The following is a 15,902-nucleotide window of genomic DNA, read 5'->3' as shown; positions in this document are numbered from 1 at the left end:
TACAAAATTAGGCATCTTAACACACCTCATTCAATAAATTTGTTAAGCCTAAAAAAGAATCCCGATTCTAAAAATAGGCTAATTAGACATATTGTATCTTGTTATCACATTCTACTTCAACATTGCATATATACATGTTATACTCGGAAATTTAAGGAGTTGATTTAGTTTGTCAATGAAATTGCAAGTTATGTATGGATCATAGTTTTGATTAAAAACACTTGTCTGCACAACATTTGATTTATCTTCAAGGAACACATAAGTGAACTAGTGAAAGGGTATGATATTTATGCATGATCTAATAATTGTGATAATATATATAAAGTGTAATTTCAAAATTTTGAAAAATGATAACTAAAGTTAAATTTGTTTATTCATAAGTATTATATGTTTTGAGATTTTCATTGTTTAAATAAAAATAATTCAAAATAATAAATATATGTTATAGATATATTGATTAATATCTGTTTAGTATGAAAGTTTAGATAAAGATATTCATTAAATATGTATTAAAATAAATTTATTTTAATTAAATCATTTATTAAAAAAATTAATCATATTTTTAAGTTAATATAACATTCAAAATATTTATCATTATTTTTAAATGTTCTAAATATATAAATATAAATAAAGAGGAAAAAATGATTCATGGATTTTCTCATAAATAAGTATGAAAATAAAGGAACTAATAGACATTCATATAACAATCACTTTAGACTTTGGCTTTGCTTGGGAGAGGGGTTAGGTTTGCACATTTTTTTCCCTATGAAATATGTTGTTATTCACAATTAATAAATTAATATTCATTATAATAAAAGATATATCTAAATTTAAATTTGATTGTTTTATATGCATTTTATAAGAAGTGAGATTCATTTCATTTAAAAAATATATACTTTTAGGATAATTTTTAAATTTGTTAACAATTTTTATGTCATATTTTATGGAATGTTTTTGTTTTAAAATGTTACTTTGTGATGTTAGAGATTATCTTGATAGAATGACATGTCATAATTTTTGGTTTTATTCTATATTAATATTCTTGTTTTGGAAGTTTTTGACAACTTGTGAACATTAATCTTTACCACCAAAAATGAAGAGGAAACTTTATGTATCAATTTGCACGAAAGTTTGTGTGAAAATGGACAACTTATTGTCTTGTTGAAATTTTAACATATACCAATGATTTAAATTTTGGTGTATTAGAGATTCGTAAGGGGAATCCGAATGAGCGATTAATGTGTATTGTCCCTTATAAGTTGAATATTTTAAGAAAGACATTCATAACATAGTGTATCTCAACCACCACTACCAAAATATCATTTCTAGAGTGTTACCTTGAAATCCAACATGGATGAATTGTTAAATTGGCAATTACATGTCACACAAATGAGGCATAAATGTAGGGTGTACATTGCTTGCCCTCTTACAATTCATCCACCTTCGCGGGGGGTTTGTTTTGGAGGGAGCGAGGGTGTTAATTTGAAGTGTACCTTAGATCACTGGCATTGGCATTAATATGGATGAAATTGTAAGTGGAAAACCTTGATAATAAAAATGTAAGTGGACATTGTAAAAAGAAAGCTAATTTTTTAGTAAAATGTTCCTCTTTTTTACCACAAATTTAATAAGAATGAGACAAAAATTTTGGGGATTATCAAAGTTCTACTATAATTCAAGTTCTACGCATGATGGACATGTACCCCTAGATGTTCTCCACAAAAATAAATCTATTTAAATGATTAAAAATACAGCAAAAATTCTAAATTAGGAGAACTTTTTACTTTTATATTATCAAACTATAAAGATTATATATGTATGATCGATGAATAAACATATACAAAAGGGAGAAAATTGAGTGGACAACCTTGCCCAATTTTTATGAGATAAAAAATAAAAATGTTCAATATTAATATTAATAATAATAGAATTTTAAATTTAGATATATATATATATATATATATATATATATATGTGATTATATATATATATATATATATATATATATATATGTGATTACTAAAAAAATAATTTTACTAAACTCATTCATTCATATATATATAGATAGATAGATAGTTTTAAAGGGTTTCATTTTGTACGGGGATTTTAGTAGTTGGGAGGAAACATCTAAAACATAGTCATGCTAAGAGTTGGTGTGGTCCAATTAGGTGCAATCCCTATGTGATTTTAATGATATAAATGCCATTGAGTCGTTGTTTATTAGACCATATGCTAGTCTATAAGTCACAAAAACTAAACCAAACTTAAACAATATCAAACTAGATTATGTATCCTAATTCATCTAAAAATATACTATTGATACTTTTCATATTCATTCAATTAAATTTGATGTATTTGAGCATTCCCATAACACAATGGCTCATTTGTTTTAATCAAATCAAAATCTCAACTCCTTCTCTCTTCGACTCCACTAGAATTATTAGGGAGACCCTAAAAATTGAAAATCGTTCTAAGCATTTCCATAACACAAAACACTTCATTTGTTTTAATCAAATCAAAATCTCAATTCCTTCTCTCTTCTACTCCACTAGAATTATTAGAAAGACCCTAAAAATTGAAAAGCACTTTAATAACTTTCATCATAAAGAAAAGTGCAAACTCAATCACTCTTAAAAACTCAATAAACCTACCTTATAATATCTTCTTCCTTTTATTTTCACCATTAGAATCTCTAGTAATATCTCCTTTTTCATTACATTTAATGCTTATTAGCATTCTTCTTTTATCTTTTCATTTTTACTTCCTATTTTTATTTCATTTTAATTTATTTTTTTTAAACATATTTTAGATTTTTTTTTCAACCTTAAATTTCATTCTAATTCAATGTTTCTCTTTCATATTTTAAATTTTCATTCTTATTCAATACTTCTCTTCTTATTTTTAATTTAATTTCCAAACTTATTCATAATATAAATTTCAACAAAATATCCAGCGTTATCCATATATATCTATGTAACGAACAACCCAGGAACAACATGGCTTTCTACAGAACATGAATATCATTGAGGTTGTGGCTAACACGCAGGAGAGTCTACACTCATTACATTCTAAAAAGCTGGATGCAGCAATCCTATAATTAGATTTAAAGAAAGTTTATGATAGCCTTGATTGGGGTTTTCTAAGATGTATTTTGTGCAAAATAGGGCTAAACAATGTTTGCAAAAGTTGGATTATGGCCTCTGTAGAAAATGTCAAATTTGCAGTACTCATTAATGGTCTTCCATCAAATTTTTTCTTAGCGGCCAGAGGTTTCAGATAGGGGTGCTCCCTGTCCCCTCTCCTTTTCATTCTTGCTATGGATTCATTGAGCTTACATATTAAAAGAGCTGTAAAGGATAATCAATACAGACCATTGATGATCTGTAGGGGAAATTTTATATCCCACAATTTATTTGTGGATGATATTATGATTTTTGGAATGCTCTGTCGGGTTTCATGGCAATGCATACATGGCATACTAAAAAATTTCCAAAGAGCCTCTGGAATTCATATAAATGAAGGAAAATATTTTTTCTACTTTGATGAAGAAGATGTGGATTCAATGGAATATCTGAGAGATATGTTCAATATAGAAGTAAAACCCATAAAGGAAGGTATAAAATATCCGGGTTTCCATCTTAAACCTGCAGGCTACACAAAAGCTGATTGGATGTGGATAACAGATCGTTTTTTTAGAAGAATAGCAGGGTGGGAGTACAAGTGTCTCTCCATGGCAGGCAGAGCGGTATTGGCACAATCTGTCCTGGCCTAGATGACAGTTTATTGGGCCCATCTATTCTATGTTCCCTCTCGTGTCATTTCTTCGTTAAACAGATTGATGGAAAATTTTATTTGGGGAGGCAGTAAAGAAAAAATGAAATATCACCTGACTAGATTCAGGAACATAACCATTCCAAAAGCTCTGGGAGGGTGGGGAATCATGGACATAAGAAATTTTGGGAAGGTTCTCCTATGCAAGTCCCTATGGAGAGGTATAAATGGAGATAGTTTATGGAGCACAACCATAAGGAAGAAGTACATGGGAAATAAAGACCTCTTTTTCTGGTACAGGAAAGGTTATATTGGCTATCCTCATGGATCTGCTATATGGCAGAGTTTCCGGAAAATTGAAACTTTCTTCCTCCAAAACCTCTCTTGGAGGCTCCAAAATGGCAGGATGTGTATATTGGATATGATCATATAATGGGCACCGGGGAAAATTTCATCATTCCACCAATCATCATAAAGGCTCTTCATAGAAAAGGAATCTTCACATGAAGTCAAATTATAGCAGAATGGCAGGGAGGTATTCCTATATGGAAGGATCCGCAGGGTTGGGTCTAAGGGAAGATTTATTTTAGCAACGGAACAATATCATGATGCATATGAGAAGCTCTGGTATATGAAAAACAGGAGAAAAGGACTCCCTCTCCTGGAGAGGTAAAAGTCAGAGGGAAGAAGTTCAGGTAAAAGAAATCTACTCAGTCTTAGTAAAGGGAATCCCCTCTCCATTTCATAATATTTTCCTGATGTCTTTGTGGAAAATTGGGGCCCCAAACAAAATGATTCACTTCTCCTGGCTTGTTTTTCACAATAAAAACCTTATTTGGGAAAATCTTCAAAAAAGGAACTAGTCTGGTCCTAGTATATGCCTTATGTGTAAAAAGGAGGGTGAAAATAACAATCATATGTTCCTATCCTGCAGTTTCACTTTACAGTTATGGAAGGATCTAGCAAAATATTTTGGCTTCAGTATGGTGCATCATTCAGACATACAAGATGCGATGTATTGGTGGAGCTCCCAGAAATCTTCTTTTAGACCCATTCATCAACTCCTCTTTTGGTCAATTTGGAAGTGGAGAAATAAGTCATTATTCCAAGGCGGGATGGATGATAAAAAGTCTATGTTTGAGAAGATTATTTCGCTTCATAACTCTATCCCTATTAGTTTATCTATACATAAATCAAAGAATTCAAAGATTCAGAGGAAGGTCTAGATGAGTTTTCCGAGAGTTTTCTTTGATGGGGCAGCTCAACATGGTATTTGTGCTTGTGGATGTCTTATTTCAATGAACTAAGAACAACATTTTTCCATTTATTGGAATAGAGGCAATGGTTCAAACAATAAGGCTGAAGCTATGGCCCTGGCTGGTCTTCTACATATAAGCTCCTTCCTAAATATTCAGAATTTACAGATATTCGGTGACTCTAAAATCATGATTGAGCATGTTACAAGGAAATCATCTATAAAGAACACCATGTTTTCTGGGTGGATGGACAGGATAAATGTATTATGGAACAGCAAAAAAGATTACTCAATCAATCATGTGGATAGATCCTATAACTCTCGTGCTGATAATCTGTCAAAGAAAGGACTAACAATTTAACCTGGCATATGGAAAATGGAGATTCAAATAGGATCAATCTCATATCGGATTGAAGATTTTTCTCTTCCGGGTACTTAATACTTTTTGCTTTTTTGTCTTTTTTGCTCAATGGACCCTTCCTCTTCATAAAAGGTACGTCTGTCTACTTTCTCCTTCTTTCTTCTCATTCTAGTGGATTGATACTCTATATGGACCTAAATGGTCGTCCATGAGTCAATGGTTGTCTGTCTACTTTCTCCTTCTTTCTTCTCATTCTAATGGATTGATACTCTATATAGACCTAAATGATCGTCCATGAGTCAATGGTTGGATAATCATCTGTTACGTTACATATTTCTACATATATCTTTCCATGCAAAAAATTATCCAGGGTTTTGCGGTGCTGTGTCTCAGCCCAGTCTTTCATCTTTTTGCTTTATGCATATATCAAGCATTTTCTATGTAAATATTCTTCATATAAATATAAATACTGTTTTTTTTTCCATACTGGAAAAAAAGTATTTTACGAAAAACATAAAGAATGCGGTTGGAATTTTCCTGTAATTATAAATTCGAATATCTTCAATTTCACAATGATTTTGAGATATTCGAGTTCCGACATCTCGATTTAAGGATCTATTTAAAAAACACAATTATTTTCTATCCAAATAACAATTAATGGCATGAAAATGAGCGCCGGGTAGCTACTAAATCTGTGGAAAGCTGAGAACCAATCTCATGGCCACAACAGCACCCAACGGTTAACAAATAGCGGAACACCACCTTTTCATCTATTATCCACTTTCTCTTTCAACCTCCTTTGTTTATGTGTACATAATTTGGAAGAACAAATATTTTATTTATTTGAAGATAGGTAGACTACATGTGGCAACAAAATCTAAACTGTAATGAGATTCGCAATTATTGTAAATAACAGTGACCAGTTTATTTTGGTTCACAAAATCTAATAGCGACAATGACCAGTTTATTTTTGTTCACAGGATCTAACAGTGACTGGTTTATTTTGGTTTAAAATATTCTTTTTTAGTAAGAAAACTGTTTGTTTTATGTTTTATATTGGGTTAAAATAGTATATAATTATGAACGATAAATAGTTTTTATAAGTCTTGTGGAATCTACAACATGGCTAGATAGGTAGAAAATATTCTATATGCATACAATTGAACTGTAGATTATAATTTGCAACATTTGTGGAACTACGATTTCTTTGTCATAACTACAAATATTCTATATGCATACAACTGAACTGTAGATTACAATTTGCAACAATTGTGGAACTACCATTTCTCTGCCATAACTACAAATATATCACAAAATTATCAAAGAGACGCTAGGCTCTAGATATGTCACAGGACATTTACATATTCTGTAATTCAATATACAGTTGGCATTCCTCATATGATTTCTTTACAGTAGCTGAACCAAAATTTGTACAAAATTTAGCCTTTTCATATATTCATTTAGCCTAGCTTTCAGATTTGCCTGGAAAATTAAAATTATGAAAATTCTGATAAATTTTTGATAAATTATGGCAGGAATTTTTGTAAATTTATGTTGCAGTTGTTAAATTTCAAGATTTTGGATGCCCCACGGGTTTTTGATAGTGTTGAATTCATTTCCACCATTAAAAACTCTATTCAATTTATTTTTACCAGATTCCGGCTATTATTAGCTCTCCAGGCAAATTTGAAAACTAGGTAAAAGAGGCCATTAATGTCAACAATAAAATAAAATATCATTACATTAATTTAAACAAATTATAAAAAAATAAAAATTGCATTTACCATTTTTTATATTTATTGTTTTATTAAATATATATAATTCCCTAGAAAAATGATCATTTAATTTATAAAACATTTAATTTTACAAATTTTATTGATATTAGGAATCTTCTAGATATATTTTTGGAGTAAGTCAAAAAGGTAATATTGTAATTGTTTTTGGTTTATAGATTTATTAAGAATTTGACAATTTTTTAAATTATGATTAAAGTTGCACTTGATTCAGTGGTTACAAATAATAAGATAATGTATTTAGAGGTTTTGGATAATTCTAACTTTTTTTTTTTTTGGAAAATTGACCAAAATTATGAGTTGATCAAAACTTTAATATAGTATATTCTCAAATTGCAGAAAATCAAAGGAATTATTTCTACAAAATTAGACCCCTCAACAACTCATTCAATAAATTTATGGGGCATGAGAAAGAGTGTTCAATTTTGGTAAGCCAAACATTCAGATTCTATCTTCTTGTCATATTCTATCTCAACAGGATTATACATATGCTTGTCATAGTTGGAACCTAGGGGGTTGGTTTAGAACTTTAACAATGAATTGCAAGTAATTATTTTGAAAATGATGTGTGGAATGCAATTTTGATGAAAAACACTTGTATGAATAACATATGCATCATTTTCAAGGAATACAAAAGTAAACTAGTAAAAGGGGAAGACAAACACTTGTATGAATAACATATGCATTATTTTCAAGGAACACAAAAGTAAACTAATAAAAGGGGAAGATATTTAGGCCCGATCCAATAATTATGATAATGTGTATCAAGTGTCACAAACTATACTTTCAAAATTTGAAAAATGACAATCAAGTTAAAAATTGTTTATTCACCCAAACTATCTATAGATGAATAAAATTTTTATTATTAAGACAAAAAAGTTAAATATATAGATAGATATGCCAACCAAAGTAGATTAGGTTAACACATTTACCATCTATATACTAGAATATAGCTTATTTAATTAAACCATCTATAAAATTAAATGATCATATTTTATTAAACCATCCACATAACTTTTTTTCACTCAGGATAGCATTAACCTTTTTTTACTAGGGATAGCATATGACAATATTTAGTGTTTTCTTAATATTCTAAACATCAAAATGGCCACATAAAAGAAAGAAACTATATAGTTTATTGAGAAAAAATATTTCTAATTAATCCATAGAGTTTCTAATAAATTTAAACATAAACACGGAGGAATAAATAGAAAATCATTTCATTATGAATTAGTAAATACTTATGTTAATGAAAGTTGCTCATTTATGTTAATGTAAGCTGTTATCTTGCAAGAATGTAGATTGAGATTTGTAGTTTTCCATATATTAATTTAGGTTCAGATTTGTAATTTTCCATGTATTAATTGAATATGAAATTACTAATTAAAAATATGAAAACATTTATGATCATCCATAAAAACCAAATTTAATTTTGTTTCTTAATTCCTCTAATATAGATGAAACATGATATTCATTTGTATGTCATGTTTTATGGGTTGTTTTTGTCTTATAGGCATCACCTTGTGAGGTTAGAAGCTTGGTTGATACAATGGTACACCTCAATGTTAGAATTTCATTCCATATTAATAATTTTTTTCTTCTACATGTTTTTTTTACAACCATTCATCATAAATCTTGGGTGTTAAAAAGAATGCAAAGGAAATCTTATGTACAAAAATATTATTCAAAATTGGTGATTTATTGCTCCATAATTTGCAATTTAAACATAGATCAATCAATGTCTAATTTTTGTTGTGGGAGGGACTTGTGAGGGATACCCTAATGAAGCTTTAATGGTCTGTTGTCCATTAAAATATGCATATTTCAAGATTGGTACATTCATAAAATAGTGCATCTTAACCACCACTAGAAAAATCTCATTTTTCGAATGTTGCCATGTAATTTGACATAAATGAATTGTTAAGTGGGTCATAATATATAACATAGAGAAGGCTTAAAGTTAAAGTGCACAACTACCCACTTCTATCTTCTAATGGACTCTTATAAGTCATCCACCTTTTCTTGGGGTGGTGAGTGAGATAATTTGAAGTGTACCTTGGGTAATTAGCATTGGGGCAAAATGGTAACTATGCAGATCTTGATAATAAAAATTGTAAGTGGACATTGTTAAGAAGGCAATTAATCTTGTACTAACAAAAGGATCCTCATTGTGGCCACAAATCTAATAAGAATTAGACAAAAAAATTCAAGCATGATCAAAATTTCACCATAATCTAATTTTTGCACATGGTGGAATTATGCTCCTATGCACAAAATATATTTCGTTGTAGATAATGAAAAAATTGATTAAAGTTTTGGATGGAAGAGAACTCTTAACTCTTATATTACTAAAATTTAGAGATTGTATATGTATGATTGATATGCATACTCGTATGGGGAGATAGAATTGAGTAGGCAATTTTGCATAATTTTTATCAAGATTGCAAGAATACCACAATACACTCCACCCTGTCACACCTTACACATTTATAAAGGGTTAATAATCATATTGATATTAAAAAGATGATGATTAAAGAGTTAATTCTATCACTAATTTCACACCTAATCGCATTTTATAAAAAATGAATATAAAGCATGATTTATAATTTTTAAATAAATATAATTTTTATTTTTTTTTTGATATTTTAGATAGAACTTGGTGCAAACTTGGTTCATGTCTAGATACAATGAATTTTTTGAACATCAAAAAGAAAAAAAATAAAACTATTTATAATAACCACGGCTTTAAATCATAACTTATACAACACTATGAAAAATATTAATGTTTAATAAACATAAAAATGATAATTACGAAAATATACATATTTAATAATAATAACAATAATAAAAACAAGATATTAACCTAGAATTTTCAAATCACATAGATATTTAATAATTATAAAAATATATTTTCATTTAATTTAGAAATTAATTTGAGATATTATAAAATATAATCATAAATAAACAAATTATACTGGTGCAAAAATTATAAATAATTAATAATAATATGCTATAAATCATTAATAATAATATTTTTGAATTATAAATAATTAATAATAATATTAAATTTATTGACATGTAATAATAATATTTCGAAATAAAAACTTAAAATTATGGAGTGATGGGACTAGAAAGCATTCCTATTTTTGCCTCCGCAGTTTTAGATGGAGTGATGGGACTAGAACCGAAATGTTTAGCCCAAAGCATCGCCATCCGGAAATTAAATTTGGACGTTGGGAAGACAGGTGAGGGAGGGACGGTTGTCAAGATGGGGGAGTTCCCGACTGTTAAACAAAATCCGAAGCGCCCTCGCCAAGAAGAGGCGCTTCACGGATAAGCCAACACCTTCCACGTGTCGTCGTAAAGACCAGAAGTGGTGGGGCCGGATGAGAGTTGACGGGGCAAGCAAAAAGAGCAAAAAGCGAAAGATGAGGTGGCATTCTTGGATAATCATCAACTCAACTTTCCAGCCCTCCCCGACTCAACTCGTGGCTGTCGTTATTGTACATATTTTCCCCAAATTATTTTGCAGAAATCCACCGCCTTAAATGAATTAAAAAATAAAAATAATTGCGTATTGTGATGAAGAAGTTAGGTGTCGTTTTAAAGAGCCTTTGTCTTTTCTTCTCTTTTTTCGCCCTTTTTCCATTCTACGCCTGCCACGTCAAAAAGCCGGACAGCGATTGACGGCCACAAGCTAAAATACCGGAATTACGAATTTTCCGATATCGGAAAATAGAGGCAAAAAAAACTGGTGGCTGGAGACATCGCGGCTCCTCCAGTTAAGTTAAAAAGACAACGAGCAAAGAAATGGCTGTGTAACGGAAATCGAAATCCATTCCATGGGCTGATTATCGAGGAAAACCAGAATCTTCTCATTTTCCCTTGCTGTGTTTTTCTCTGGACTAACTATGAAGATGTCTCTACCTTCTAATGTTCTCACTCTCAGCGCGGATTCCAATTCGATCTCCTCGTCAGGAGACGAACTCGCCGCAAAGGTAGATTTTTCTTTTCATTTTCTTCTGTTCTTGATTTGTATCTTTCAATCTGGGGTTTAATTTGTGTTGCCGGGAAATATAAATCACAGGTGAGGAAGCCATACACAATCACAAAGCAGAGAGAGAGGTGGAGTGAAGATGAGCATCTCAAGTTTCTGGAAGCCCTGAAAATGTATGGCCGAGCCTGGAGGCGAATCGAAGGTATTCGTCTGAATTTCCAATTCTTTTATCTCATTATGCATAGACCTACCTGGTTTATAAAACCTCTTGTCTTATTGAATCTGAAATTGGGTTTGTAAGATTTCTTTTCTGATTGAACATCCGAGTTCTTTTGAAGCCTGTCTGGTTTTATAGAACCTCTTTTCTTATACCCGAAATGGAGCACTGAATTTAAATTGGGTTTTTGTCTAATTGGGGTTTGGATATTTTCCATCTTATGGATGAATAGTTGTACTAATTTGAAAACTTAATCTTTGGTAGTCTAGAAAGTCGACTTGGTGAAGGATGCACAACTTTTGTATTCTGTAGGCGGTGTCTTGCTTGGGTCTTACGAAATTTGTGAATGGGATTTGCAGAGCACATAGGCACGAAAACAGCTGTCCAGATACGAAGCCATGCTCAGAAGTTCTTCTCCAAGGTCCCTATTCTTAACGTCGCTATAATAATACTTAATGCCTAGAATGGTACTCTGCATCGATTGCTTTTAAATGTTTATGCTTATTGCTTTAGCATTCTCTGAAACCTATTTAATTTCTAAGATATCTTTTCTCCACAAAAAACGAATTTGATCAAAATTTCGTTAAAAGATTATGCTTGGTAGTGAAATTTCCGAACTTATTTGTGGGATATAATTTTTAGAGAGAATTATAATTTGAAATATCTAGGCATTTATTTTTAAAGAGATGTAGTATTTTTTTCTTTAGAAAAAGGAAAAAATCACACATTTAATGTGCGGATGCACTTACAGAGCAGAGTAAGTAGAGGCTTCTGATCCTCCTATACAGGTTAACAATGTTCACCTATCTCAAAAAAGAGCGTGACTTGTAGGATAACATATCTATTACAGACCTCATATAACCTTCAAAAAGTCACAGTGTACTGATTACCTATGCAGAGAGTGCCAGTGGTCATAATAAAAACAGGATTTACATGATGATACTTGACGCTTCCCTGTTTAAAATCCTGTACAGTCAACATGACATAAACTAAAAACAGCTATAGAAATATACAACAGGATTAAAAACTGACTGGTTGAGGAGTAAAAATCTTCAGAGATGGTTATAACACCTTCTCTTCATTCTTCATATATTGTCATTCCTATTACCATGCTCTGACCTTCCTTGGGAAGCCTGTCAGCTTCCATATTCTGTTGTCCGTACGCAAGAAAGAAAGCAATAAAGGGGTGCGGTATATATGATGAAGTGAATTATCAAACCAAACGCTGAAATGCACCTGAAATAAGACAAACAGCTTGTGGCAAATTGTACTGAGGCTATAATTGCTCATTAGTGAGATTTGATTTATTCATTTTCTCTGTGTTGCTATGAAAATTGAAAGAATCGGTTGCTGAAATGATACTTCCTGTGATTATTGCAGTTGGTAAGGGGATCTTCAAATAAAGGTGTGTCTTCCACAGAGAGAGCAGAGGATATTGAGATTCCGCCACCTCGGCCTAAAAGGAAACCAAGGCATCCTTACCCTCGTAAAGCTGCGGGTACTTCCGATCAGAGTGGATCACCAGCAAGTAATGAAGGGGATGTATTTCCTTCAGTTGTCTCATCTGTGCCTTTACTGAGCCTGGGAGATGGACCGTGCAAGGTATTTATCCACCATATTAGAATTAAATATTGTTTCTGATTCTTTTGCAGGAATACATACACTATCGGTTTGCTTATACAGTCAGATTCCTAAATGTTGAATTTTGTAGTTTACAGTACCCTGATAGGTATTTTTCTACTTTACTGATGTATAAGCCTGTTCTCCTTTGTAGTTCCCATTTTGATGTAGGGATCCTCAAGATTCTGATGGTTGTTGTCTTATAGCATTTGTTTTAAAAGTAAAACTATTTGAATGATATGGATCTCATATCAACTGTACTGATGCAACAACGTGCTCGATTTGATCAACACAATGCAAATACAAGGCTTTCTAACAGTGATAATGGACAAGACATCAAAATGGAGTCACCTAGATTGAACAGCTCGCCATTGAGTCTCAAGCTTTTCGGCCAAACAATGTTCGTCTCTAATAGTGAAGGGTCGAATACTTTCTCTACTGAACCAGCTGTAAGTAACAATCAAGGAGATTTTCAGGAATTTGTTCCAGTGCAACAAGAAACCAGTTCTTTGAGGACTAAAGCCAAAAATCAAATACTGGATGATGTAACTGAAATCTTACACGGCTATGGTCTAAACTCTCATACCACTGCTGCGGCAAACACTATCTTACATTCTGGATCTGTATCAACTGCAGACAAGGATTCCAGAGAAAAAACAGACTCGGACGAACAACTTTCCAGTGAACTGGACACCAATTCAAGTTGTCTAACTAGAAATCGGGAATCTCCTAGTATTTTCTCAGGTTACCCAAGGCATGTCCCAGTGCAGTGTGTTGTAGATGGAGTGGTTTCAGAAAATGTGAATGAGGTTGTTAACATGACACCATTGTCTGAGTCATCTTTGGCTATGAGCATGTCTAATAACACATCCTCATTGTCGAAGTCTGAGATCATGAGTCCATGCCCTTCTACCTTTTCTCCAGTATTCCCTTGGGTTCAGATGCAGCATGGAGACACAGCTGTTGCAGAAGCAGTTGCAGTAGCGACAGTTGCTGCAGCCTCAGCCTGGTGGTCCTTGTATGGTGCTGTGCCCTCTCATCTCCACCAAAGAATGTTTTCAGGAGCCACAGATGCAGAGAATATGTCATCTGCATGCAAAGCTGAAACTGTAATGGGAGTTAGAGAACAAAGTCAGTCAAATACGACTGAAAGAGAAGGTGAGACCTTATTTCAAGGTTCACTATCTGAGAACCGCACATCCAGTTTCATGCAAGAATCTAATGATGCACGATGTCATACAGAAAAGCAAAGCTGCCAAAACAAAGAAGAGGACCAAATAATGAAAGAGACAGAGTTAGGAAAAGAAGGGTCAGGGTGTGCTTCAAACACTCCTTCAAGCACTGAACCTGAAATTGATCCTTACTCGGGGACGAACAGTCAGGAGAATACAAGAAATTTTATGCAGAGCGTACAATTTAATGGGGGAGGATATGTTCCTGAAGCAGAAGAAGGTTCATCCACAGATGAGGAAGAAACAGGTTATAGCGACAATCTACCAACAAAGCAAGGTGGACTCAAAGTAGCCAAAATATGTATTCAGAACAGTAGAAACAACAGTAATTCCAGGGTTGATGGCCATGTCGATGATACATGGAAGGATGTCTTGAGTGAGGTTGGCAACATTATACTCTTATCTAATTGCAACCCCGTGTAAAAGATCTGTACAATAATTTCTATGTTCTATATTAAAGATTCCATATTTTTTTCTTTTTTTGCTTCCTATTCATTGTGGAAAGTAAATATTTTGCTTCCTATTCATTGTGGAAAGTAAATATCTTGCTTCCTATTCATTGTGAGAAGTAAATATTTTGCTTCCTATTCATTGTGAAAAGTAAATATTTTTCTTCTTCCTATTTTGCAGGGTCAAATTGCATTCAGAGCTTTGTTTGCACAAGAGGTTTTGCCTCAGAGCTTTTAATGTGGAGATGGCATGTTCTCCAAAATAAATGGCAGGGATTCATTCTTTGAGGATTCAAAGCAAAATTCAAACAGAAGTGTTGAAGGTGAGGCATGCCCTCATGTCAAAGGTAGTGGAACCAGTGTGGAACAAGCGTACACAGGTAAAGTACATACACAGAGTCTGAAAGCTTCTTTTGTATCAACTTCCAGGGAGAAGGTACTGGAAGATTCAGAAGGTGATGTGAGCCATGGGCTGCTGGAAGCATCAGCTGTTAATTTTTGCAAAGAAAACAAATTCTTTGCTTCAAGATTTTCAAAGTCAAAGTCTGGAGTGGGTTTTGTCCCATATGAGCGATGTTCAATGCAAGCAAGAAAAAATGAACTGCATCTGTGATCCCAGAAACCAAAAACTGCGAAGATGTTTTAAGAGAAGAAAAAAGAATCTGATCAAAACAGGAAGTAATTTCTTCCACAATATCAGTTCGTCTTGTGTAGCTCATAGTCAAGGGTTGCATAGATTCAGGTGTCATCCAGGATGCAGGTTGAGTATCTCAACCAGCTAGTTGCTTACTTCTCTTCCACGTAGATTTTGTCAATCATGTAAGCTGGTATTCTGGTGATCTGAGGTCATTCACACTGCCGAACTAGTTGCAACACAATTCCATACATTCTGACATTGGCTGGGTTGTGGTATACTGTTAGTAACTTGAGAGTGTCTTGTAAAATTATTTGCAATATTCCTCGCAGGATGCAAAGATCAGGGCAAATCAGATGAGGAAACAATCCCTGTACCATAATCAAGATGTAAATATAAAGCCAGAGTATTGTAATAGAAATGGTCTTAGAAATGGGCTTTCCTTTACCCTTTCAAAGAAGGGATTTCCTTGCCCAGTTGTGAGAAATTTTGTAAGCTATCGCTAGTTTACAAGAAAAGCATTTTGACAGCTTTTCAAGTATGGAGGGCTTCATCCTTCATGGATTGTTGTTT

The 15,902-nt window shown here is 32.6% G+C and overlaps 1 protein-coding gene across 1 annotated transcript; it reads left to right on the top strand.

Moving 5' to 3' along the window:
- The first annotated feature begins 10,963 nt into the window (after positions 1–10,963).
- Positions 10,964–15,684, top strand: LOC149234655 (protein LATE ELONGATED HYPOCOTYL-like). The gene is made up of 6 exons (XM_089371905.1): positions 10,964–11,178; positions 11,268–11,379; positions 11,754–11,815; positions 12,775–12,996; positions 13,287–14,627; positions 14,877–15,684. The coding sequence occupies exons 1-6, from the start codon at positions 11,092–11,094 to the stop codon at positions 14,931–14,933; spliced, it is 1,881 nt and encodes a 626-aa protein (XP_089228031.1). The 5' UTR covers positions 10,964–11,091; the 3' UTR covers positions 14,934–15,684.
- Positions 15,685–15,902: the final 218 nt, after the last annotated feature.

The sequence above is a fragment of the Pinus tabuliformis genome, chromosome 8, assembly GCF_031772625.1.
Source record: "Pinus tabuliformis cultivar Carrire ecotype Pingquan chromosome 8, CPIR1, whole genome shotgun sequence".
In the NCBI taxonomy this organism is placed as follows: domain Eukaryota; kingdom Viridiplantae; phylum Streptophyta; class Pinopsida; order Pinales; family Pinaceae; genus Pinus; species Pinus tabuliformis.
This window is presented reverse-complemented; position numbering and strand designations above follow the sequence as displayed.